This window comes from Melanostigma gelatinosum (genome assembly GCF_949748355.1).
Source record: "Melanostigma gelatinosum genome assembly, chromosome: 20".
In the NCBI taxonomy this organism is placed as follows: Eukaryota; Metazoa; Chordata; class Actinopteri; order Perciformes; family Zoarcidae; genus Melanostigma; species Melanostigma gelatinosum.
The window spans coordinates 17882126-17909835 of NC_136653.1; the positions used below are offsets into that span (position 1 = coordinate 17882126).

Consider the following 27710-nt stretch of genomic DNA (forward strand, 5'->3'; position numbering starts at 1 on the left):
ATACTCTCCACATGTACGATGGGTTAAATGCAGAGGTCCAAGTCCATGTATGTAATACTCTCATACAACTTTAATAAACTTTAAGTATTTAGGTATATATGTATAATAATGGCACTTAGGATAAGCATAGACTGGAGGGCAAATGAATACTCAATCATTCACTCAAATGTACAAATTTATTGGCATCAAAATATACTAAAAGTACCAAAGTATAACAGTCACTTTTAGAATTAGGTATTAAATAATGATTTCACATTTACTGTTTTTTACTCTAATGGACCCACCCAGTGAAAATATTTCCCAAGAATGTACTCGTATAACTCATAGACATCTTGAATCCAGCGCTCCAATATGGTCCCACTTTTACACCGCAGAGTGACTCCTCCGCCTCAACACAGACGATCTTCGGGATTGATGTTACGCCAGCGCGAGGGCAGGAATCCCACAATAGCAGGCGGAGGATTTTTCTTCTCTTTTTTTTGAAGCAGAGCTGAGCTGGTTGCCGTTTCAATCACAGGGAAGGCAGCGATAGAGAGAAGGGAGGCTCTGCAGGAGGGATGTAAGAAAGATGGCAGAGCTACAAATGTTGTTAGAGGAAGAGATTCCTGCCGGTAAAAGAGCGCTCGTGGAGAGTTACCAAAACCTCACCAGAGTAGCAGACTACTGCGAAACCAACTATGTGCAGGTAAGAGAGCAACTACCGCCTTTTGTCGCGTAAAACGCCCGGGATTGAATCGGGTTGTTGGGACAGGAAACGTGGATAAAGACGCTGGAATGAGCTCCTCCACCCAAAGGGCTGCAGGAACAGTGTGATGCATTCAAAACCGTGGGACATTTAGACACCTAGTATCTAGTTTGCTCCCATTAATACACATTTATTCCAAGGGTGTGTCTACTTGTTGTATTTATATTTATTTTATTATCACACTGGGTCGGTTTGGAAAACGCCTGTTTTTTTACAGCAGCAAGTTTTAGCTGCTGGAAATGAATTTATTTAATTGTTTAAAAAAAAGACACCAACAAGCAAGTTCCTCCAGTTCTCGCCGACACTGCCTAAATATTTTTTTTAACTACATTAGTGGGGAAACTAAACATCCACATGAATATTATATTAACATTGCAGTCCATTACATTCCATAAGGTCATTAAACTCACCATTTGATACCACAAAAAGTCCCCATTGGGACACTACAGCAGCACTACAGTGGAGGTCTATAGTGTCTACATTATGGGCTTGTAAGCACTCAGTGGACATCCCATAATGTTTATTGTTGCTGCATAATTCTTTAACCATTAAACAACTTGTAATGCCACATTAAAGCAAAATATATGCATGAAATGCCTCTTGTTTTTGCCACTTAATGGAGAGTTAATTTAAAGATAATTCAGGTTTTTGCATTGAGGCCGAGTGAGGAATGCAAAGCCATTGTTAGTCGGTCAATAAAGGTTTGATTTATTGATTTTTCTCAACTTATTGGTGGGAACAGAGCTCATTTTGTCATGTTTTTTTTAGCAGGATTATCTTCATGTGAATGTGTCAAAATGAAACTTCAATGTGGTGTCACAGTGACCACAGAGGATGTGTTTTTGTTATTTTTAGCACAACATATTGGTGGTAAGCCACTTCTAAAAGAAGCCCGAGAACAAGCTGAGTGACACACAAACGGTGTTTTTTTTGAGCAGGAAGACGAGCCACCATATCAGCTCCAGAGAGGGCGTGTCCTCTCCAGCTGTACTCCCAGAGGACTCCCTGTAATTCAGTTCTTCTGGTTCCTCCTCCGGTGATTTGGCTTTGTGAGGCTCTGAAGCTCTGTGTCGTAACCCACGCAAACTAAACCGAGCGGGAAGGTTGTCGTCTTTGTCCCACACGAGCCCTAAAATGAAGGTTTCTTTTATTCATGTATTGATCATGATAGTGACATATGTGCATGTGGGAATCTTTGCTGTGGATCTTGTTTACCACTGCATGCTGGGACATGAGATAAAGGTGTTACACACTGATGTCCCCACCCTGACACTGTGTTGAGATCTCTGTATAAAAGCAGGAACGCTGGAATGTTTACTTTTGAGTCAATCTTTTGCAGCGTGACAGTATTTTGTAAGTTTTGAAGGCCAGCTGCTGATACCGTTGAGTCCCGACCACAGTAGCCAATGTTTGTTGCTGATATTTAGTGTTTTTAAAGCACTGTTGGTAAATAGAAGAGGATCCAAAAATACTATTTCGCTCATAATGAGCTAAAACTCTCCACTAGGACCCAAAATAATGAGATGTAAAATCCATTTGAATGTAGCTGTGGATAAAGATACAGTAGGGATATATACAGTAGTGTTGGCTCTGACTTTTATTCTGTCTCACGAGTCAAACACATTTTAGGATTGTGTTCTGTTTCAGCATCTTGTTTTCAAAGCGCTGACGTAAAAAAAAAATCAGGATTTTAAGCTTTTCGGCACTTTGTGTGAAGCGAGTGTCAGACTAACAGTGCACTTTTCGTAATCCCTGTCTCTCTCTCTCTGTCTCTCTCTCTCTGTCTCTCTCTCTCCCTGTCTCTCTCTCCCTCTCTCTCTCCGTCTGTCTGTCTGTCTGTCTCTCTCCGTCTGTCTGTCTGTCTCTCTCCGTCTGTCTGTCTGTCTCTCTCTTTCTCTGTCTGTCTGTCTGTCTGTGTCTCTCTCTGTCTGTGTCTCTCTCTCTGTCTGTCTGTGTCTCTGTCTGTCTCTCTCTCTGTCTGTCTCTGTCTCTGTATAGAAACACACAACAAATACTGTGCACACTCTGTGAACCGTGCACATATCAACATGCCTCAGCTCGAATCGGCTCGTCCTTTCAGCGCTCCTCCTTCACGTTTTCATCCCCTCTTCTTCTTCTTCTTCTTCTTCTTCTTCTTCTTCTTCTTCTCCTCTCCCGGTTCTTGTCATGGAGGCCGTGGTGTTGTGAGTGTGAGTTTCAGCTCAGCAGATGGCGAAAGCTCTATTTTACCAAAGACAGATCACTGCCCCACTTTCTCAACTTGACAGTGACTTTTGTGTGCGTGTGTGTGTTTTAACGCGTGTGTGTGTGTGTTTTCACGCCTGTGTGTGTGTGTATGTTCTGTGACACGCCGACTGGTCAGAGTTATGTTTCCTGTTGACTCTGAAGAATGACTCCCTGGAAATGCCTTCGCTCTGCGTCAGGAAGTGGCTTCATAACGGAGCCTAGAAACACCCTTTAGATCAGATTAGTCCGAGTAATCCGGGGCTTTGTATTTTAATACGTTTTATGTATTCTTGCCCCTGGAAATTGATTATTCTTTTGGTTTAATTGATGCAAGTTGGTTTGTTTAACCTCTGAGACAAGGACGCATACGCGCTGTATGCAGAGTGGGCCACCTGGTCCTGTTGGCAGCTCACTGAGAGGCTGCAGACTGTATTGTTCAACACAAACACTGTGATTCAGCTTCTATCAGATGTGCCCGAGCTGCATTTCATATTTGTGGAGCTGAAAAAACGATTCAGAAAATCAATTTGCAACGATTTTGAAAATGTATTTCATTTATTTGTTACATCTAGCTGCTGGAGTTTTGGGGATTTGCTGCTTTTCTTTTGTCGTGTGAAAGTAAATATTATATCTTTGGGTTTTGTACTGACAAAGACAAAACAAGCAGTCTGACGATGTCATTGTGGGCTCTGGGAATTTTTTACATTTTGGCATTTTTATCACTTTTTTAACATTTCATTGAGAAAGCAATTACGGTAATTGATAATTTGAAGGTCTAGATATTACATTCTGAAAAGCATCCTCATTTACTTTTAACATATTTATAATTTTAGCGGATTGATATGAATTATTATAATTTTGTGCTGCAATTAATGTTTCATTTTATGATAAGTGAATCGCTCAATGATCATGTAATCTGTTAAAATGTATGGAATAATATTTAGATTTTTTAAATTTAAAATGCCAATTGATTGCTAAATAGTCATAGCCAGGACTTCAGGTTGAATAAACATACAGGAATAGGGAAGTGAAAGTGGCAGACGGAGAGGTCGGATCAGATGCCGTGTTGCAACCTCAGGACATGTGACCTGCTGAGCCAGCACGATGCCCACTTGTGCTTTTGGTTCTGCTCCTCAATGATCCGTCTTTTGAAACGTGTGCTGATGTGTTGGTAGTGAACGCAGGTCGCTCCTGTCCTGTTCGTAGGGCTACCTGTCCTGTTCATACAGCCTGTAGGTCTACCTGTCCTCTGCAGGTTTCTCAGGTGAATTAATGAGAGAGCAGGTGTTTTGTCCTTCCTTGACACAGTTGTGTCTCTCTGGGTTTGTCCTCGTTTCCTATCCTTTTTCTCCTTCTCTCTCTCTCTCTCGCCCACTCTCTTTGCGGAGTGGCCTTGTTTTTCTCCCAGCATCCTTTCTCACCACCTGTCCCTCCTTCCCCCTCAGCTGACCGGGGCTGCACCGGTCCGCACCGGTCGGGCCGATCTGTTACGGAGAATGTCTGCTTGTAGTTGGATTCATACAGAAGTAGTGTTTTCATGCATCGTTCACACTGTTCGTCTTCGTGTAGAATCGTGCGAGTAATCCACCCAAACTCACATCCTGCTGGTGAAGAAACACTGAAAAATAGATTCATGTTTGTGTTTATTTATCAGTTCAGTGTGTTGTTTCAGGTACAGAGCAGCGACCACTGAACGAGTCGCTCCAGAAAGGTCAATTAGTTTCCTCCATGCACCGACTTCCTCTTCGTGTCTCCTCTCTGACCCGCTGAAGGAACTTTTAATTCTGCGCTGACGGTTCTTCAAGGTTAGGTAGACCTCGCGGCCTTTCAGCCGGCCTCCATCTGCCCCGGAGGGATTATGAATTCACGGTGCGTGCCGCTGAGAGTTCGCCGGAGGAAGGGTTGAAGGTTTCTCCTGATTCGCCGCACGTCCCAGAGTCACTTTCACCACCTCGGCCGTCTCCACAGGTGGCTTTGTGTCGGCCATACGTTTCATTTTGAACAGTTTGGATGCTTCCTGAATACGTTGTTGATGAGACGTCGGTTATGTTTTTTAAGATCAATATGTTTTGACAAAGTGTGAAAGCACTGGTTGTGATAACTGTACTGTTAAAGAGAGACTCTGGTGTTTGTCAACCTGGATGTTATTCTCATGTTTTAGTCTTTGTCAGCATCTAACCGATACTGAACATTTGATATATTCATGTTGTATTATTTCTAACATAAACGGATGACATGAACAAACGTTTTTTTGGTCAGGATCCCTTAAATTTAAGGATATAAGATGAGGCGTGTACTAACACCTAACTACCCGTCATAGTGAACCCCAATCAGTATTGTTCTCACCAGCGTATGTCAGCTGGTGAGTAAAATGCCAGCGTCATCATGAACCAAATAAAGGGAACGAGACGCGGGATGACTGATGCTGGTCTTTGTCCTTCCGTGTGATCGTGTCTGATCACATTGCAGTAATAGATGAGTCACCATTGGGTTTTATTTAATATATCACAGTGTTCTATGGCTCTAAGTGACCAAGAAGTAGCTGGAGTTCCACTCCATCAGATCCTAAACGTGTCCTTCTAATCTCACGTTTATCGGTTCTCCACTTAATTCCTCAGTCGGCGTCAGACAGCCACTTCAATGCAACGACCCATAAAGCAGCGGCTCTCCCCTGCCTCCCCCGCCTCCCTTATCTCACGCTGTCCGGTCTGCAGCGGTCGATACGAGGTGCCATGTGAGACCTTCCTGCTGGATTTACTCTCGTTCTGCTCCGGACCGCGTTGGGTACCGCGACGTTCCCCTCCCGTTCTAACCCGACCTGTCAGTCTCACAGGGAAAATGAATCCTCGGCTGCTCCGTTACAGCATGTTTGTTTTTATTCCTCCGTGCGCTGCTGACGCTGTAGCTCTCCAGCAACACTTTGGAGACCTATTACATGTTGAAGGATTCCAAACATTCCTCAACGCTTTTTTGTTTTTTTGTACCGAGAGCATTTCCCCTGCGGACGAGTGGGAGCACATGAACGCAAATGTGCTCGTCAACTGTACAAACCCAGCACAGTAGAAACCCTGCGTGATGTTGTTACATTATCAAATGTTCACACACGGTTGAACTCTTTTCTTTTAATCCCTGAGTAAAGAGGCTGGAGGTTTGTCATGTTCCAAACTTTGGAGGGATGATTCAGAGAGTTTTGATGTCTCACTTCCTCAGATCTTCTCTTAGTCATGTCAGAGAGTCGGGAGGAAAACTCATTCTCTCCGTTTTGCTGTTTGTGCTCCAGCTTCTGGGCGGAGAGGCATCTCCTCTGAGGAAGCCTGGACTTCTCCTTCAGCCGACACCGGAAGTTAGCATCGCCCCGTTTCCCCTCGACATAAAGCCAACGAGATTGTCCCATCGGGTCTTGGATAACGGCAGAAAATAAGACGTTAATGATACTTCCAGCAAGATAAACTTCACAAATAAACACCACTTTTAATGCAGCCATCAGAGGAATGGTAGGCTGCAAACAAACCATGTTGTGGAAGAAGATGTTAAAGCTTGTGTTAACCACAGATCTTATTTCAAGCATTTAACCAAAAAACAAACAAACAATTGACTTCGATACAAGAGAACTTTAAGTATGAAAATGCCGATTCCCTTCTGTGGTTTGAGACTCGATGCACCACTTTGTTTAGGAAAGAAAAAAACATATTTGCATTTCACTTGCGGTTGTTGGCCGTTATCTTGCCAGACTGGATTGGTGACTGAGTGAATTGCAATTCAGCGCTTCAAAAGGTTCCCATGCAACAAAGCAAACCCGTTTACTGCCACTCCCTTCTAGCTCCCCAACGTCACATCCACGCTTCCTTCCAGCGTCTGCAGTCAAACATTTCCACGCTGGCCTGGTATCTTTGCCGTTAGTCAAGCGGCCGTGTGATTACCTTGTCTTCCCTCAGCTCCCACAGCTACATTTTGACTTTGTGTACACGGCCCGTGCATTCCTCTGTACTCCCTTTTTTAACCCAGCTGAGGTGCTGACAGCCTGTCTAATGCTGCCTGGATGTTCTGCGGTGTCTTTCTGTCATTACTCAGCTCAGAAGTATGAGATAAAGTGCCCCCGGGGCACCGAGGCTCTCTGGGAGCTCCCACCTCGTTCCCTCTCCCGCTATGGTACACTACACTCAAGCTCTCCAGCGCTGTTATTTACCTTTTTTTTGTACTGAGCAAGCACTCATTTTGTTGTCGTCGTCCGTCCCCCGTCCCCCCCCCCTGCTCTTGGCGAGTGTCTCAAGCACTGTTTGTTTGAAGATCCAGGCTGACAATGGATGTCATAGGGAGCAAAGATTCTCGGGTAATTGAACAACAAATCGGGTTAGTTTGAGGATTTGTGATGTGTGAACGAGTGAAAGGACGACTGGGGCTTTAACTGGAGCAGACGGCACTAAGACGCCGCCGGAGGCGATGCAACCGAGTGTCTCCTCCATCCTCCCGACTCCCACCGCTGACCTCGCGTCATGTCTCTGGCGGCTCGTGCAGTTCGGATCAGTTTGTCCAGAAAGCGTGTTTATTTTTTAACATGTCGACTCTTTAAGAAAACGTGCAACTGATCGTGCAGACTGAACTCTGGATATGAAGAGTTACACTTTGTATGATCAACACGAGGCTTAAGATTTAACCTTGTGTGAACCAGGAAAGGAAGCCGTCGGGCTTTTCCATTCACTGCGTCTGCTTTCCTGACTAATTAAATGTGATTCATTGTGGCTGCAGTCACTGGGGAAAAACTAACTTTAGTGGTGGGGATGACTGAATAGTCTTTGGTGGCCTAGTTTAACAGCTTCACATTTGAAACTGGTGTTAGCAAATTTTATATGACACAGTGTCATTTTTGACTCAAAATAAAAGACAGTCCGTCTATTTTATAGATAACAAACTATTCACACAGAATGCATGATGGGTTTGAAAAAGGATTGGACACATTTGAAAAACATCAATTGCAGCCATTGAAGAAGTTGGACTAAACGACATCACATGTTGTTCTTTGTGTGGAGGCAAGGACCACCTTGAATGAATGTGTTTGTAAGACATGCAGGACGTGAATTAGTATTTCTGTACACATCACAAATAAGCATTTGTGCGCCGAAAGCATCAATGGTGCTGTTTTGTCAATGCGCTTTTACAGCTGCAAGATATGGACAAAAACAAGTCAATTGTGCAGTTTCTTAGTATTGAAATGTGGTAATTTGCATTGCAAACGTATGTTTACGTTCAGAGTTTCTGCAAATGAATGTGGTTTGCAAATTACTTTTTCTCTACACGTTACAGTTTGTGTGCAGTAGCTGCTGTGTCAATGGTGTCTGCAAGATATTGACAAAACCAAGTTAAAGGATGCACCAGCAGTAAAAAGCGACTGGTTGAAGCTGAATCAGCAGACGCTGAGGTCAACTGAAATTTGTGGCCCTTATAATTGTTCTACAATTACATTTTCTAGGATTTCAAATAGATTCAGAGGGAGGAATAATATTCTAATGCTGAACAATTGTAGTAGTTTTCAGCAACATAAACACAATCTCATATGCAGCTTGATATGTAGGCCAGCAGTTCTGCACAGGCAGGCGTATGTTGTCCAGTAATCTGTTTGGGTAAAAACTGCATCCCGTTGCTATTTAGAAATGGCCGTGATGCATATAAAGCTGTTTGTTTGTTTTGTTTCATACATTTTCCTGCAGCTGTTGCTCCATCTACCACGCTGCGTATTGCAGTGTCACTAGTAGGTGTCTGCGTGTGCACACGAGTGAATGTGCTCTCAGCAGGATGGCCTTTTGCTCCGAGCCCACTGGAGGAATCTCTCCTCCTTCCTCAGGCTGTTATCGCGCAACACATCTGCTGCTCTGATTGCCGCTAAAAGAAACTCGTCTAAACGCTGTCATCTCCGAGGCGAACCGGCACAGCAGCCCTGCGGGGTCAGGAGCTTTTAGCCGTACGGATTGCTTCGGGATTAGTTGCGCGCTCGAATGAGCAATGAGACACACAGTGACACGGTTGTTTCTCGTCGTGTCCGTCCGCTTTCCTCTCTTCTTCATACGGCCAAATGTTCTTCTGTTTAGCCCTCTAACCACTACTACCAGTAATCATCTCCTCCACCAGCACCTACCCCCTGCTACGGCAGCCTGTTATCAAAGCTCAGTGTGGCCCCTCCAGGCAGCGCTCTTTGGGCTCCACTTTATTAGCAAGCAGCGTTGGGAAGAGCCCGCAGAGATCAGACGCGATGGCTCAGTTTGGCTCGGCCTGTTTGATGTGCGGTGGGCCTCATTACCACAGTTTTTCTGGTTTAGCCACTTCTTGTAACTGTCAGTGTGTTGTTGTCCTCTCACACTAATATGGTGCAAGAAAACCAAACTGCCGCATTAGTAAGTCTCAAAGCATTATGGGGTGAAGCTTGTGTCAGCTCAGTCAACCTTAAAAACACTTTGTTTTTGGCCATATTAGCCTGCTTATTAGCCAGCAGGCTAATGAATGAAACCAGCCACTCTGTGTTTTTGTTGCTAATGCTATATGAGCTTCTACTGAATACATTTAAGAAATAATCCACCAAATGTTTTAAGTATTAATCATTCATCAGAAGCACCAAGTACTGTACTTGTGTTAGAAATCAACCTGCTGGCTAGTTAGCTGCCTAGCAAAGCTAACAAACTAACTAAGCTAACTAGCCAGCAAGCTTATTTATTGTCGAAACTACTTATTGCCTTTGATACTAATGTTAGCTTCTACTAAATACATAAAAGATTAGTCCAACAAAACTCATGTTTTGAGTATTAAACAGTTACTAACTGTAGGACTTAAAAAGATGCCCCTCAGTTTCTAGCTACGTTAGCTTAAAGCATTGTAGAAAACGTGAGCCATACTTTTCATAATAGTAACGACAAGGACCGGACTTTTCAATCCACTTCCACTCTATCTATTAAGATGTACAATATGTTTACTTATATTTTCGCCACACTTTGGCTAAATATACATCTTATTTTTGTCGCTAGTGCAGTGAGCTGTTAGCATTTGTCATTTGTGACCAAGCAAACATAGCTAGGTGCTACAAAAGTAATGTGTTTAGTGTACTAGCAATGAACAGAAACTTTTCAGCCAAAATTGTCACTTGCAAAATGATACTTTGTCAGTAAAAACAACAATATTTTGATTAATATCTAAGTATGTTAAATTCTACCAAGCTAGCCAGGTTTTCTTTGTTAAGAGCTGTAGTTAGCTCTTCTCGCTCTGTTCCCAGAGCCTCCAGCATGGCTGCTGCAGGATGAGTTGCATCATCTCACATCCCCCCAGAGAGAGCGTGGTGTCTGGGGAGTGAGAGTTGGGGTGGGAAACGGATGCCGTGGCTGCTCTGTTGGCTCGAATCCACCACAAACCTGACCTGGATAGAAGATAAATGCGAATGTTATGCGATAATAACGTAACTGGGTCCCCATTCAATCTCTTTTATTTATTTATTTTCCTTTCTCTAATCCCTTTTCGTGCACAGGCCCAGGACAAGAGGAAAGCTCTGGAGGAGACCAAAGCCTATACCACCCAGTCCCTGGCCAGCGTGGCCTACCAGATCAATGCCTTAGCCAACAATGTGCTGCAGCTGCTGGACATCCAGGCCTCGCAGCTGCGGCGCATGGAGTCCTCCATCAACCACATCTCCCAGGTCAGAAACGCGCACACACACACACACACACACACACACACACCACAGACCATACAGCTGTGAAGACTGGTGCCCCACACTTCCCACTTCTCCTCTCACTTTCACACAGACTCTGTTATTTTCAAACACAGTACGAGGCCTTCTGTAGTCTCCATGGTTCCTTTTTATTGGTCGGTATTCGGTATCGGTCTTGCACAAGTGTCTGACTGGCTGTGTGTTCGGCGAAATGACTGCCGCTCTGTTTGCCTCTTCCTTTATGCTCTTGTCGACTTAGGAGACGTACAAACATTAAAAAACATCGCGCACAATCACTCTAAACTTGTAATTATTGGTCTGTAATACTCATTACTGAGCAGCACAAACACACAGAGGGCCGTGGTTACATATCTGTCTGGTATAGTATAGTAATATCTGGTATTTAAAAGATAATTTAGTTCTTATTCTGTTAATTCCTCGGCTTATTTGATGGACACAAATACCAGATCCACACATTTGGAAGTTGAATAATACTGGATTAAATAAACCATTTCATGATAAGGATGTTAATAGTATCTTTGCTGAGCAAAGGAAAAGGAATTAAAGACCTGTCCCATAAAGACTCGTTAATAATAAAGGCCTGTTGAGTTCAGTGATTGATGCGAATATAAGCCCGGGCTATTATTTTAGTTTTACGGTGAACCCATCAGGTCATTCATCAGGTTTTTCCTCCCCGAACCTTTTTCTTTGTATAGCATGAGGACTCCTGCCATGTGCAGGTAAATCCATCCGCTCATCCAATGAAGGCATTAAGAGCTCAGACAAATCAAACAAAGAGCTGCAGCCACGTGGCATCTCGTAGATTAGAAGTGGACGACTACAAACCTGGAGCTCGTTCTCATCGTGGTTCAATACAGACTTGTAAAGTCAAAGTTTCTGGTTGTAAACATTCTTTATGCGGTGATGGAGTGATCTCTGATGGAATGGAGGGAGTAGGTCCTCTTTGGTTTTGTCTTTCCCGTGTTCGCTATCTGTGTTTGTCCTCTGACGGTGCTTCACTGAGAGACACAGAAATTCCTTCTGGACACAGTGAAGGTCAGATTCTCAGTCGAATGGAAGGAAAGAGGACTTGAGGGCTTCAGGGAGGGGGGGGGAGAGAGGGGGCTTCAGAGGGAGGGAGAGAGAGAGAGGGGGAGAGAGACACACACAGAGAAGAAAGGCGTCTTATTGCTCCTTCAGGTTTTGAGTCAATATCCTGACTGAAGCATTGAGCCGACAGTCACCAAGGTCCCTCTCTGTCTCTGTCTCTGTCTCAGGGCCACGTCTGAGAAGCGTCTGAGAGGGAGGAGGACATGGTGCTTTAGTTGAGATCATTCATTTTTATATCAGCTCACATTGTTTGACTTCTGTCTGCATCACCGTCTCCTTCCTCTGCTATATTTAAGCCCCAGTTTGTGTACTTTGTGTGCAGCCATGTTGAATATGAACTAGACACGCTGATGGTCAGCAAATAAATGTTTTCCTCTTTCTTTTTTTGTTTAAAAGAAAAATGCAAAAAAAGTGAAGTTAATCTACGAGCACATTTTCTTCTCCTTCAATCTTTCTCATCTTTCTCTAATTTGCATAACTTGAATGATTTAGCAGCTTTGCCTTAATAAGTTAGCAAACGCTGAATGCCTAATGTCCGTCTTCATCTCCGTCGAGCCGTTTTCTTTCTGGTTTAAACAGCAAGAGGAGAGTTCCTAACGTGCTTTAGTAATAAAGAAGCAGAGCTGTGAGCTCTGCAGGACGTGGGTGTGTTTTATTGCCCTCCACTGTCCGGTTCAGAGGTGGATCATTATCACGTCGCCCTTAGCGTTGCATTCTGCTGAATGTGTAATGGAGCCTGCTGCTTGAAATATATATATTTATATATAGTCTACGTTGTTTTAACAGTGGAAAGGAAGTCTTCTCAGGTGAATAACAAGTGAAACACGAGCGCGACTCCTTTTATCCTCGAGACACCGAAAATAAACACGCTGCAGTCCAATTTAATAACTTCAGCTGCTGCAATATTTTAGGCCTCTGTTAATATTCAAACACCTGTAAGGCTGCAACCAATTCCTCCGTGAATACTTTTTGGATCCATACAAATGTTTTCCCAGAGCCCACTGGGACCCAATTACTCGTTTAGACAAAACGAACGGGTCCCAAAAATATTCAAATTACAATGATGTAAAGAAGAGAAAACTAGCAGGATGATCGTCCCATTGTAGAAGTTGGAACCAATGCAGTTTGAATGATGAATCGTCTTTAAAGACAGAAACATGTAGAAGAAATAGTCTAAACACTAATCAAGAGGCCGGTAGAAACTTATGTGCTCGAATTCTAATGTGTTTGAATCTGCGCATGGTGTTTATTAAGTATGCTGCTTATTGATATTCAGTGTACGTCGGGCTGCAGTATCACTTCATAGCCAAACGTGTGTGTGTGCGCGGACTGCGGAGTGACAGATGCACAAATGTTTGTGTGTGTGTGTGTTGACAGGTATTTGTTTGTGTGTCACCTCCCCTGCCGTCATCCACAAGCCGGGGTCTCTCCGCAGCAGTGAGGCAGAAAGGGCTGATGGGAAAGTAGCGTAGCCTGCGGGGCTTCCACCTTGTGCTGCGTGTGAAGTGGCTGCTAAGAGGCTGCGAACAGGGAGCGCTTTGTCTGCCCCGCGGAAGAAAAAGCCCCACATTGAGAACCTCTCTGTGATACCCGAAAAGAGAGGAAAGAGAGGGAGGATAGAGTGTGTGTGTGTGTGTGTTGGGGGGTTCGTGCACAAACAGCCAATGTTCAAGCTGCAGCTCCTCTGTCCTGATTGTTGATATTCAAGTTGTATGGAGACGCTGCACGTGAGATATAATCTGATCTGAACTTGCCATTGTTGCCATAAAAACAAGTACCGGTACACCGTTTGGTGAGGGGAGTGTAAGTGCTGAGACATAACAATGGAATAAAAGCAACTTTGTTTGGAGAAACTCTGACACACTTAAAATGAAGGGCGTTCAGAACAACAGGGAGAGGTACAACAACATAAACTCATTGTTTGTGCATGCAAAGAGGAAACAAACAATACTTCAGCTCACAGTTCAGCCTGATGCACCACACAGCGGTCACGGTTTGATCCGCTGAAGATATTTATAGAAAAGTGAAAATAAACTGACGGTACTTTTATTCCCCTGAGAGGAATAAAGGTAGAGCTAACAAGCATTTTAAGTTCAGTTAATACCGTGAAACACAGTTCAAATACGACCACAAAACAACGATGAAATCATGACTGATGAATTGAGCATGAAGACGTGTGACCTCAAAACAGCCGGCGATGCATTTTAGATGTTTGTTTGCATCCGGTCGAAGCTATTTTCATCACCGCTCTCTTCCCCTGGTTTCAGAGTGAAATCTGTGACTGGAACATTCATAGCACGAATGACCAATGTTTCCGTATCTGTCTCACAGCAACATGTTAGTCAGGGAGGAAATACTGAGTCAAGCTCAGGCAGCAGCTGAGGGGAACTGAGTCTTTAGCTGGTGCTGGTGATATGGCCAAAATCTTTAAGCACAATATAAGTAATTTCATATCTTCATAACAATATATATCACGATGTTTTCTGGGGATTTAATGAATACATAAATAGTCTAATCACATCTGTCTCTGCATTAAATACTTAACAAATGAAAAGTACGAAGTATTTTCTCATGTAATTAAGAACTTAAGTGCAAAATTGTCAGAATTTCGGAGAAATTTGAAATATTTTGCCTTTTATGATTAATTTAGACAATTCAATCACGTATCATGATATTTGATGCATGATTTCATCGTGATATGATTCCATTGAAAGACAATAAACCATCATAACGAATACCCAGCATCAGTAAAATATGATAGAAACTAAATGCAAACATTTATTTTAGTGCAAGGATCAAATGCAAGAAATTTAGAGGGATTTCTTCCTTTTTATTTTAAAAGATGTATTTATTTAAAAATTATACCACAAACTAACCACTCTGTTAATTAATGAAGTGCACATGTGAGTGTCCATATCTTAAAGAGCAGTTTACAGTGGTGATAAAACTACTGTGAGTGTGATTTGTTTAAAATGAATTGTTCAACTCTCTGTTCCTTTAGTGCTGCGTTGTCGTACAGTGATGGTAGATGGCTTGCACTTACATTTGGAGCTTGGCCGGTGTGCTGATTGAACCCAGTGACCACCGTGATGCAGCAGCAGGCTGGATGCAGGAAGCAGCTGACACGTCTACTGTACTCTGCTGGTTCCCACAGCGGTGTGTGTGTCTCTCACTGAGATGCTGTTAACACAGTTAAACAATATTGTTATCTGATCACGAGTCAGGCCCTGTTTGTATTTGTGCTCTCAGCGCGGCGCGCATTTCATTGTTTTGGTTACTTTTTTCATCCCAGTCCTTATTCCCTCGGATGCACAGTCACATGCCGTTACGCTCTGCAGCTATTTTGTTTGTGTGTGTGTGAGTGTGTAAGAGAGAGAACACACACTCATGCAAAGGCTTACGGTTGCGTCTGTGTGCTGCAGTGGTGGCTTTTTGACCTCCCGTCGAGGAAGAATGGCCCTCATCCAAACAGGAAATGAAGGTGTGTGTGTGTGTGTGTGTGCGCGTGTTCTCGTGTTTCCGTGTTTCCTGGTGATCCCACTGCTTGCTGTGCATTTTGCGCTCTCTCCTGCCTCTACTGGTGGTCTCTCCCACTCACCTGGCTGTGAAATGCAGAGCTCCATGCGGAGTTTGTCTGTATTTTCTTTTTTCACTGTTGGATATTTGTCTTCATGCCTCTTTCTGTTTTCAGTGGAGTGTGTGTGTGGCAGAGTCTTTCAAGAGCATCTAAAATCTCAATGTACTTGTACTTCAACAAAACATAATTTTTTTTAATCATATTTTAAGCTTTCTTTTAATGTTTTCTTTCAAGTTATACATAAATGTCATAATAAAGTGACAAATGCTCATCACAATTTCCCAGAAGACCTAAATTTAAGTCAACAAAAAACAAAAAAGTCCAGAACTCAAAGAGGGAAAAAAAATGCAGATCTCCAGGTTTGAAAAGCTGCAACCAGCAAATATCCGTTTTATTAGATTAAATTGTTGTTGATTTGTCTGTCGATTCCTGACTTTCCTGCGGGCTGTGTTTCTGTGTGACTGGATGTGAAGCGTTGCATCACACGCCCGGCTATCAAGCCTCCGCTCTGCGCGAATAGAGGTTAAATGTGAAATGACGGGTGACTGATGTTGTTCAGTGACTCATCAGCTCCTCCTGCTCGGCGTCTCACTTCCTCTCCTGCTCTTCCTTCTCCGCCCTCTTCCTCTTCCCCACTGTAGAGCCTTATTACTAGTGCAGTCTCTCCCACTTAACAACGCGCTGCGATTACATGTAATCATTGCACCTCTGTTCTGCAGTTCCTCCCCCTGTTTAAGGATCCTGTAGGCAATTATTGAACCGCTCTGTATAAGACAAGGCTGATTAGGGAACACTCCTCTCACAGAGGAACCCAAAAAAGCCAGATTGACAAAAGACAGCCGAGGTGTTTCCATATGTGTATCTTTACTTTGTTTTGTTTCCCTTTGCTGGGAGAGACAATCCCTCCAAGGTTTCACACTTCAAATCCTCACACAACCTCTTCTTCTGGCTCCGTCATACCACACACGGGTTGTTTTAACAAGAAGCTGCCAAACGGAGAGCTCCCCACCGGGCGCTTGCCCTCCCGTTTATGCTCCGAGTGTGGATGGACGCTCCGTCATGCTCCGTGCTGCACTAACGGCCCAAACAGGAGGGCCTTTGGACAACTGTATGACTCCGCAGATGAAGGCCTTCAGATGTGCTGGCTGTAGTCACGCTGAGAAACCGAACCGGACAAAGGAGGCGTTCGCTCTGCTGCGACAGCCGTTTTGGCTCAGTGCAGCCGGTGGGAGGGTTGGATTGCACTGCTCCTACGGATGAGGCCGAACACGGTAAGAAGAAGAAGAAGAAGACAGACGACCAAGAGACTGTTAAACAGGCATGTGACCGGAAGTTCACCGGTTCAAATCTCAGTGTCTTGGAGCAGTGGTTTCTGAGGGATGGGGTCACAAGATCAACCTGAGGAGTCACGAGATGATAGAAGAAGACTGTTAAATATGAAACTAACTAGCGTAGCTTAGCACAAACACGGGAAAGAGCTCTGTCCAAAGGAAACAAAATCTGCCGAACAGCATCTCTGAAGCTCACTGGTTCACATGTTATCTCTTTTGTTTACATCCATGAAAAAAAAGTGTTTTAGGGACATTCATGTGCCTTTAATGTTGTCCAAGCAAAGGCATCTGTACATGGCCTACATAACATGGTCAAAAATTGGCAAAATCACGATTTGAATCAGGAACAGTGTTATCAAAATTTAAGCAAACAAGACTATAAATCCGTCTACAAACACATTTCGTCGTCTTTTTGTTACCTTTACTAAACAGTGAGTCAGAAGTCCAATTCAGAGATGCACCAAAAGGAGGATTACACATTAATGCAACAACACCACAAGATGTCTCAATGACGATGATCACATCCTAAAGCTCTACGCCTGTCTACTTATGCACTTCAGCACTTCATCATAAAATAACTGAACACATTGAGCATCACACATTGTTCAAACCTGCTTCCCCGGGGTGAACGTGGGTAACAGTGCGAGCGTGACGCAGGGATTTGCAGAGAAAGATACTTTTCTTTTCCTGTAACGATAATAGTCCTCATCAGGCTGTCTTCACCTGTTCACGGCCCCCGACCGTTGAGATAAATCCTCTCGCACAGTGAGCCTGAAACTGAGGTTGAAATGTGTTTAACAGACGTGTTCTTCGCAGTTATTATCTCCTCGTAATCCTGCAGAACAAGGATTTCCAATTCCTGGACAGCTGTTAAAGACTCAGTCTTCAATAAGACCTCGTGGCACGTCTTATTTCATAATTATGTGTAGCTCTGCTTTATGATATTATGCGGCAGTTAAAAAATGTCTTAATGTTCTTGGAGAGAGAGTACTCAGGGTCTCAGAGGAGCAGGAAGGAGACGCCTCACTGACACATTTCTTCACGCCATCTGCACTCAAACTGTTATCATTAAGCATTAGCACATTGGTCTGGTCTGGTTAGCCACACAGACACATTGGTATGTAGGGTGTTTTTGTCTCCTAGCAGGCTTTTGTTGTTGTGTGTGAGCTCCCTACAGTACATGCTGGGCAGCTTTTCTTTGTTTGTCTGTGCGTTTGTGCATAGCTGGCATTTTATTGAGGATATCATCCGGCGGCCAGTCTGCCAAAATGCTGAAAAGGCTCCTTTTTGGTGTCTTTTCTCCAACATCTGTCGAAGTGAAACCGGCTGTCTCAAGTCCATATCAAAGTCTACCAACATGTTTTCTTATGTGTAGTCTCTTCTTACCTCACCCTCCAGAACGCTGTGTGTTTATCTTGGGGGGGGGGGGGGAGGGAGTTGTCAAGTTACGTTTGCATAAGACTTCGACATTCCTGCCTTTGATTGGCCGTGCAACCGGGCGGAGAGATTTATGGACGCACTCGTGTGACCTGCTCTCCAAATACTTCACCCTGTAGTGTTAATCGGTGTGACGAGGAGAGGCTGGTTCAAGTTAGTCCACTGTGGGAAGAATCGAATTCTCATTCAATACCTTGGTGCCGGATGCAACACATAAAAAAAAATCACCTGCACTCTGTTCTCCGTTACACTTAATTCTGAATTACTGAAATGCTTCTTCCAGTCAGACGGGATGGACGACATTTCCTCCTGCACCAAATCTATCGGAAGACAATTCGAAGAACACGTCATGGATTTGAGATGTGCAGCCGAGGAATTCGCTGACAATACCAGCTCTTTTGTCATCATCTGTGTGGTCTCTTAGTACCGATCCCAGACCGCCCGTGTCGGTGATTCGTCGAGTGACGTCATCAGACTCCTGGGTGTTGGAGTTGGAACATTAACAATGGCCGACCTCGCGTCCCGCTTTGGAGCTGCAGGCTTTCTAAGTGCAGCCGTAACCGAAATGGCAACAAGAAATAAATCACAAATATTTAGCCACTTGTTGCTGCTGACAACACAACAAGAATCTCTCCCCGTGGCAACAACCGCTGCGCTGACTCACTCGTATCCCAAAAAATGGGAAGAACCCCTTCAGTCCAAAGTGGTCTGGACTGGATGTAGTTTGTCTGTCTGGCTTGGATGCGAGGATGACGATGATGGTGTTGGCAGCAGTTCCGATGTGTGACCTAAGTCCTCACAGAAGTCCTATAGGTGGCCGAGTCCTCCCTGGGTGTGGGGAGAATCGGGTGGAATTAAAGGAATGTGGGGAAAAGGATGCAGAGGAAGAATTGAACGGAAAGAGGAGGCCCTTTAAATCCGGCGGGGAAGCCAAACACCAGAGCCAGAACTGCTCAGCGTTCTGGGAGAAACACCCACAAGGCCTCAAACATATGGGTGAAGGTGGTTGAACAACACATGTGAATCATCCACCGTCAAGTAAACACCTTTCAGTGCCAGTTGAAAAGTCAGAGGAAGCATTCAAGGGAGCTATTGGAGCTCCACACCCGGTCAGTCGAAAAGGAGTCGAGCCAGAAGACTCTTTTCGACTGAGACCTTTGCATTCTTGTGTCGGGTCCATTTACGGTCTTTGAATTCACCCCTCTGAGATCATCTTCAGGCCGCTCTGTTACAGCACGGCTATTCTCTCAGCGTACAGGAAGGACATTACCTCACACCACGCCGCCTTCTCACTTCCCCCCTTTTTTCACCAGCTGCGATGATGTTGGTCCACAGGCTGCTCTCTGATAAGGGGAATGTGCTCCGACAAGAACAGATGCTTTCCCAATTTAGATGCAATATTTCAACACCAGTTCTCTCGTTTAGGAGGAGTTTCTATTGGTGGTTTGTGATGGGACTTTTCCTCTTTTATGAGTTTTGGCTGAAAACTGCTTCTTCATCGTGATATCTAATGATAACAATGTCCCATGATTTTACAAGGTCTCTAATAGCCTTTTCCCACCAATATTAGCACATATGCATGTTTTAAAATGGAGGATAGACTCCTTTCCCATTGCCACTCGTGCATGTATAGGTTGCCAGAAGACAATTATGACTTTTTTTGGTGGTTATGTAACAAGAACAAATGCACCGGAAAACAGGGTTAGTAAACAGTGTAAATGTTACGGTGTTTTTTTATTACTTAATCGGGTTCCTCTAAACTCTCACACCAGGGTTTGTGGTCGTTGGAACAGTGGAAAGACTAACAAAGACGGTTTTAATGAGTTTTATTTTGTTGTGTGTTTCACAATGATCGAGGTAAAATGACTTTCTGTCAATGGAGTCTTGTAGCTTTGAGGAGTGTGTGTATAACTGTTTCTTTTCACATCCAACTCTGTAAATTAAGGGTGTATTTGTAACCGTTCCCACTAAAGACAAAAGCCAGATGTTTGTGGGTGTAAGTTAGTTTTCTTTGTCCAGTGGGAAAGAGCCTTAGGAGAGGACGGTGTGTTGGATTCACAGTGAGGTGAAATAAGGATAAAGCCGTATTTTGGAAGTAAAACCAGACTTAGACGGACTGAGCTATTCTCCCTAATCCTCCTTTACTCCTTCGTCTGCTTGGGTCCATCATAACATCACTGTACCCATGCAAATGGAAGGCAAAAAGACTGATTACATTTTGGCCCAGTTGTTTCCAGACGATCGTTATTCATGACCGTTGTCTCTGAGCTGTGTGTGGAGTCACACTATTAGCTTGAATCCAGTCGCAGTGGAGGCGCAACACGCTGGAGTTTGAAGTGTTGCTAAAATGGAATATTTGTGCATCGGTTTGTTCGCCTCATGGGGAAGACTTTGTCACGCAGTTCTTTTTTTTATATTAAGAGCCTCTCATGTTCTGGCAGGCCAGCTCAGGTTAGAAAAGATGACTGTATTAGACGCTGCGCCATCCCCCTTTAATTCAAACAGACACAACAAAGCATTGGAACAGAGCGGATGTTTCCTCTTTGTATGGAGAAGTCTCTGCGGGAGCAATTATGTATGAGCAACTTTTCCTGTTATAAAAAATTGATTCTCATAGACTTCTATACAATCTGACTTCTTTCTGCAACCGGAGGAGTCGCCCCCTACTGTTCAGTAGAGAGAATGCAAGGTTAAGGTTAAGGTTTCACTTCACAGAACCGGAGGTTGCCGTCTGGTAAGAAGTGATGTCTGCTTAGCATCACTCTGCACTGGCTCGTCAGCTCTCGGGTTTTAAAATTACACTTGATGATGTCCAGAGCACTGTACTGGACTACACACGAGTCCACCAGTGTTGTTGACTCCCTCAACTCTGGGATGAGTGATACTCAAATCGACCGTACAGTGAAACAGAGAGGGGGCTCAGTCCAGCTCCAGATCCCTGTGGCATGAAAGGAATCCTCTGTTGGGGCTGGTCCCCCCCATGAGAGACCATCGTTTTACTGCTCTGCCCTCAGCAGACATTGCAGCCTTTCATCTATCAGAGGAAGGGCAGCTGCTCCTGGACTCCTCCCGGCTCAGGGAATGGAAATGTGCGATGGTGCTCAGATCTGGAGGAGATTGGCCGTGTTTGAACGTGATGGTTCATGTTCAACTGGCAGAAAACTAGTCGTTGATTACGCAAAACTGTGAATCATTTTTGGGTTCCATCTTCTTAATTATGTGGATTTATTGCTTTTCTTATAGAAGTGTGAATTGAATATTTCTGGTCCTGGAATTGTTAGTCAGACAAAACAAGCCATTTAAACAACAATGAAGTGTGTTTCACAATGATCAACAAGGTAGTTTAAGGGTTTATTCTGACCAAACCAGAGTTGGTGATTGAAAATACCAGCAAGACGGTTTGAGGAGAGCATAGTAATTGTACAAGTCAATAAATTGTAATTGTCCACATCCCTCTTGATTTTACCGTACTTATTATATATTTACTTCAACGCCTGTCACATAGCATCGCGCTGGAAAAAGGGTTGAAAATGAGTTTGTCCACCCGGTTTGTGGGGGCAATGTTTCATGAATTTCTGACATTTTATGGACCATACAATTAAAATATTAAGATTGAGAAACTGCTGCCTCGTTCAAGCCTCAATGTTCTTTCTGATTAAACCCTGGCTGCAGACATGCACCTTGCAGGGTATGAAGAAGGGAAGCCGTATTTCTGGGTTCAGTTATTTGTGCTAATTGGAGCCAGCTGTATGCAAGGTTTTCCTTATGCATCTTAAAATGAATTGTTTTTTTATAAAAGGGACAGGCTAATTCATGGAACATTGGTGCAATTGGTGGAAAACACTCATAAATAACTCATCACAATTTGGCCCATGAATGTTGCAAAGGGAAGAGACACAATAGACTGAATATGAATGCAGTGCCACACTTCAATCACATTTCAGCACTTTTAATTCCATCTCATCACGATCTTTTGTTGTGTATTTAATAACCTTAGTAATTTGCTGAATTAATTATACTTCATAATCTAGATTCAGGGGGTCAGCGTTGTTGCAAACGTCCAGATGGACACACTCGGGTTATTATTCCGTTCAGGCCCCGGTCTCCAGCGCAATCGATTTTATGAGTGTGCACTGGCTGTCGTAAAAAGATTACAAGCTTGGTGATGAAAAGCGCAGCCTCGTGATTTAATTAAACCTTAATTTGATTAAACCAAAGCTGCTGTATGACGAGTTCATTGTGTCCCAGGGGTCCGTACGTCTCTGTTCCATCGATCTCACCCTCTCTCTCCTGTCTCCTTGTCTTTTACAGACAGTGGACATCCACAAAGAGAAGGTGGCCCGGCGGGAGATCGGGATCCTGACCACCAACAAGAACACCGCGAGGACCCATAAGATCATAGCGCCGGCTAACATGGAGCGGCCTGTCAGGTACATCAGGAAGCCCGTTGACTACAACGTACTGGATGACGTCGGCCACGGCGTTAAGGTGAGTCCTGATTTTTGGGGGATTTTTCCCTCATTTAGATCTGCTCCCCCTGATCAGCTTTCTCAACCCTCAATTAGTTTCTCTGCTTCTGTTCTTCCACGATATCAAGTTTTCTTCCCCTCCCCCTCCTCTCTTTCTTGCCAGAGGTATTCCTATCTCCCTCCCTCTCTTGTCTCGCTCTCTCCCACTTTGACTTGTTTTTCTGGCTCACACTCCATCTCTTGTGCGTTCTCTTTCATCTTCAGAAAAGCACCCCTTCTGACCCGACAGGAATATGCTTCAGTGTGGGTTGGTGGGAACGGGTTGGGGGTGGAGATGAACTAAAAAAGCGATTACATCATATCGCGTTCAGGAAAAACAGCTCTATTCTCAGAGAGTTTGTGAGACGTTTTTTAAAGACACTTCGGCCTCGGACTGCCCTGGTAATCTCGTTCTCCAGTTTCTCTGGAATGATTTTGTTCCAATTAGATTTGTAGTTTATTTTCACGTCGCTACGATCTGAAAGGCGGGAGAGGAGCTGGTTTTCATGTGATCCAAGTGTGACATGTTCACTCCCTCTCTGCCATCACTGGGGGGGGGGGGGGGGGGGGTCACTATAAGGGTCACTGGGTCGTCCCGACAGGGGCGGTAATGACATCATTTCCTGACGGCCGGAGGCTTTTTTGCAATCCCCCCTTGCGAGCATCCTCTGCCCCATCAATCAGCCAATCAATTGCAGCTTTCAGACGTATTGGATTAGAGGCCCGCCATCATAGCGTTACAGGCCTTGATAAAGCAGGATGAAAGCCATTGGGTCGCTCTCAGTTTAGGGAATTACGTTGGACACTTCCGTCATGGCTAATGGGGAGTGGAAGATTTTATTTGGATGCATTTCCCACGCCGGTGACCAGTCCAATAGTCTGGACGTGTTTCATTATTATTGAATTAAGAGTTCTACATTTTTGGATCGCGAATTCACTTTCTTTCCAAGTTTGAGATGATGAATATGAAGCTAGAGGCTGTTAGCTTAACCTAGCATAAAGACAAAGTTATTAACACGTTGCGTCTCATACATGTGCTGTTATTGTTTCTTGGTATAAATTAGTGAACTTTAGGCAGATTTAGAAACTTTGTATAGAGCCTGGCTAGCTGTTTCCCCCTGCTTTCAGTCTTAATGCTAAGCTAAGCTAATTGACACCCGGCTCTATCTAACCCTAAACCACAGTGAGGCCCGTGTGAATCATCCGCTCGTCTGACTTTACTCTCTCCAAATTAGGAGAGCACGACGTCATTGAACAAAAGTCTCAAATTACTGAAACCACAGTGATTCATGGCTGCTTTGAGAGTGTTCGATGCATCTATTTTAGGAACATTACATATTACTCTTGGCCTAATCTCAGTTTATATTCTCTTTAAAATGTCTTTATGAATGCAGCATTTACGTGGTGAATGTGATGGGGAACACACACACACACATACGCTCCTGCATCACTCACCTCCCATCTATGCATGTCACAGCCCAAAGAGCCAATCAATACTCGACATCAATGCTCCATATTTATTCATATAGTATCCGGTGATGGCCGCTGTCAGATGCCCGGCTTGTACAGAATATCTATAGCCACGGTTTACTTACTGACCACAATCAATACTTTATTGGAGTGTAAATCATGTCTATTGCCGCCGGTTACCTGTGAAACCCGCCACATGTGCCCGACTGTGTGCATCGGCCTGAACTGGTTTTTACGGCCTCACGCGTAGATAAACAGATTCTTCTCTGAGCATCATATCAATACCAGCTGGAACAGTTTGCCCCAACGTGTGTGTCATCTTCTTTGGACGATATTTTTCGGGATGTGTCCTTGGCGACTACCATAATAAACTCGGGAAGTCTTTCCTACTGATGGTGGACAGACTCACCCAGCCCTGACAGGCTGCACTGCTCCGGTTTTTAGGACTTGATAATGACCTTAATCTGAACCCGTCGGTTCCATTATTCAACTCGGGACGTTGCCCAAAACGTTTCCCACACTGCCGGTCTGGTTTGTGCAGAAATAAACAGAGATACGGCATTAGCCATGAAGATAAGGGAAGGCAGTCGTGGGCCTTTGCGTGACCTAGATTGTAAAGTGAATCTCGTCTAGCGCTGATAACCTCGGGTGAGTGAAATTTGAATGTGAAATGTACCATTCACAGCTGCACTGAAGGTGTTTTTCTGTTTTTCTAATGATTTTATCAAGTCTTATGGACTTGTGAGAAGCTACAATGCTTTCTGCAAAGGCCACTGGGGAAGCTGCATTATAGATGAGCCACTTGACTCTGCAGTTGTCAATCCCTTCTCACTGCTTCTGTTGGCTCTGTATTCCCTTTGACATCGGTACAAAGGTGGTTTTTATCGTTGCCAGTAATGCAGTCATCGCCAAACTCTCCCAAAAAAGAATCGAATACATGCTCAGTGGACTTAAAAAACATTTGTATGCGGCAGCTTTTTGATGCACAAAGACATTATCCGTGTCGTCTCCTCCTATGACTTCCCTCCAGTCCGACCGTGGCACTGGGTGTGGTGCTGTCGGTCTGCAGCCACAGTGGTTTCCTCTGCTAGAATGACTCGTAACCGCTGACCTGCCCGGGTCTTACTGAATGTTTACTCAGTGTAAATACAAAGAGGAATCATTTTCCTCCTGCTCGCTTGTACTTTGACTTCTTCTGATCCGTTTATGGCCATTTTGACATGCCTTCTTTCTGTCTCTCCCTCTCTCTCTTTTTTTTTCTTGCTTCGCCTTCATAAGTGGCTAAAAGCCAAGGTAAGTCTGGTTTGTCACATGACCCATTTTACCATGATGTATTATTGATAGATTCGTCCAACTCCCTTTCAAAGCAAACCCCTGTGCGTGTCATTATTATTGTCCTTTCCCACGTTATTCCCATTAACAGACTTGTGCTGTAGTCCTCTTAGTATAAGTGCACCCTCCTCGTCAATTTACCAACTGTGTATGTTGTCCCTTACTCTACACGTGTAGTTGTCCATAAATGTGCTGTAGTCCATCCTTATAGGCTCCCCAGACAAAGCATGCGCTCCATATCCTGATTTTTTTACTCAACGGTTATGCGGAATTCGCAATACTTTAAATCCAGGTGTTCAAAGCTTTTAAGTTATCTGGTTTTTTTCGGTGGTTACGTGCTTGTTTTGCAAGAAGCCTTGTTGGAGCAACCCAGAGGTTTGTAACCTGCATTCGGCAAGTTGAACATGAGCTGGGGAGGCGTTGCATAACTGTTCAAATATTAGCAACAGAAATAAACCTCTCTGTCGTCATCTGGGCAGCCTATAACATTTGACGTGTGTGAAGTAATTTGTTTATTGAAAGTGTTCCTCCTTCTTCTTCTAACCACAGCAACATGGAAACAATCAGTCAGTCAGAGGAGGAACACTATCGAGGACCAATCCGCCGACGCAGAAGCCGCCGAGCCCTCCCATGTCAGGGCGCGGCACGCTCGGGTAAAGATTTCTGTTTGAAAAGAAAACTAATCCTCTCATTGAGAAACATTGAATGAGAGAAAGAAAATCAGAGCTCTCATGGGGGCGATACAAGAGCATGCAGTGAAAGTAAATGTCACATTTAATCATATTTTAGATAGAGTTCTTTTTTTAATGAATAAATGTTTGGTGAACAAACACAACCCACTGAGCTAACAGGAGGCCCCAGGACGTCATTTCACATTTGAAATGACAAAACTGAATCCAGGCAAAAGAAAAGTCTGGGAACTTTGTATCTGTTAGTGTCGTCTGACGCGCAGCAGCAGTCGCCGACATTAATCAGATATTAATTCAAACGGTGATGCAGCCTGGAGCCTCCAGCTGAGTAAACCGATAGGATTTACAACGCTCTCGTGAACGCGGCCTCGCTGTTTTGACAGTAGGATTTGCACTGATCGGTCCTGTCCATGATTTAATATTGACTTGCCTTTCCGTCTCCGGCCGCTGCAGACGCAACACGTCCTACAAGACCCTGGAGCCGGTGAAGCCGCCCACGGTGCCCAACGACTACATGACCAGCCCCGCCCGCCTCGGCGCCCAGCACGGCCAGCAGAGCCCCGGACGCACGGCGTCGCTCAACCAGAGGCAACGCACACACAGGTAGATGAGAAGAGTCTCTCTCACACACACACACACACACACACACACACACACACACACCAGAGCAGCTCTGCAGGTTAATAATAGACTCTTGATAATTGATTTATGTGTCACTATTTTCTCTGTTTCATATCGTTGATAATTAAATATCTTTGTTATGTGAGACAAACAACAACAAGGTGCCATGCTGAGCTTTGGGAGCTTTAACGTAATTAACTTCTATTTTTAAACATTTTACAGACCAAACGATTCACCCGTTAATCAGAAAAATAGATAATAAATTAGTCGACAATGGAAAATAATTACTTGCTCGACAAACTGGGACGTTCTTCGCAGGAAAATGTGGACACGTGTATATCGATTAGCTACAGCAGCAGATCAAAACACGCACGCACACACACACACTACTTAAGTCAAGTCAAGTTCAATTATATGAAATAAAAGTCAATAAATGAAATGAGCAGCAAGTACAGAGTAGACAGAAGAAGTAGATTACAGTGTAGAGAGATAAAATGACAGTATACCTCCACGGAACTACAAAGTAGCAACACTGCAAAGTACTTTGAATACACAACAACACAAGTACTTTACAGTATACAAACCAAAGTGGGAGCAGAAACCAATAAGGACGTGATGTGTAGAAAATGTCGCATATAAACAACTTTAAGACGCAACAGCTTACAGTTAAAGATGTTATAATGTGGAGTCAGTATTGATGAAGTTATAGATCTAAAGTTATACAACAAACTTTATGGGTAAAATATCACTTTATTAATAAACTCTACAAAGCTTTTAACAGCGAGCAAGACCGGTACGTCATATTTATTTCATCCATTTTTGGATGCGAGTGGAATTAGTGCTCCAGCTTCACCTTTTAAACGGAGCACTAAGTGTGTACTGTCATGTGAGAAAAGCATCTCCAAACCATGTTCCCCTCTGTGTCGTAGAGTTCTAATCTCCTCTTAGTTCAGCTGTTTTGATCATCTTCTCACCTC

At 44.0% G+C, this 27710-nt stretch overlaps 1 protein-coding gene across 7 annotated transcripts in view; it reads left to right on the forward strand.

Moving 5' to 3' along the window:
- Positions 1–493: 493 nt before the first annotated feature.
- The window catches only part of abi1a (abl-interactor 1a), a 40843-nt gene continuing 13626 nt past the window's right edge, over positions 494–27710 (forward strand). For 5 of the 7 annotated variants that reach the window (XM_079291993.1, XM_079291995.1, XM_079291998.1 and 2 more), the window contains exons 1-6: positions 494–685; positions 10476–10643; positions 22425–22601; positions 25370–25384; positions 25973–26076; positions 26566–26715. In XM_079291993.1, the coding sequence (XP_079148119.1) occupies positions 569–685; positions 10476–10643; positions 22425–22601; positions 25370–25384; positions 25973–26076; positions 26566–26715 (731 nt within the window). In that variant the 5' untranslated portion in view covers positions 494–568. The remainder of the gene's footprint in view (positions 686–10475; positions 10644–22424; positions 22602–25369; positions 25385–25972; positions 26077–26565; positions 26716–27710) is intronic. The other 2 variants (XM_079291994.1, XM_079291997.1) reach the window with 1 other exon arrangement.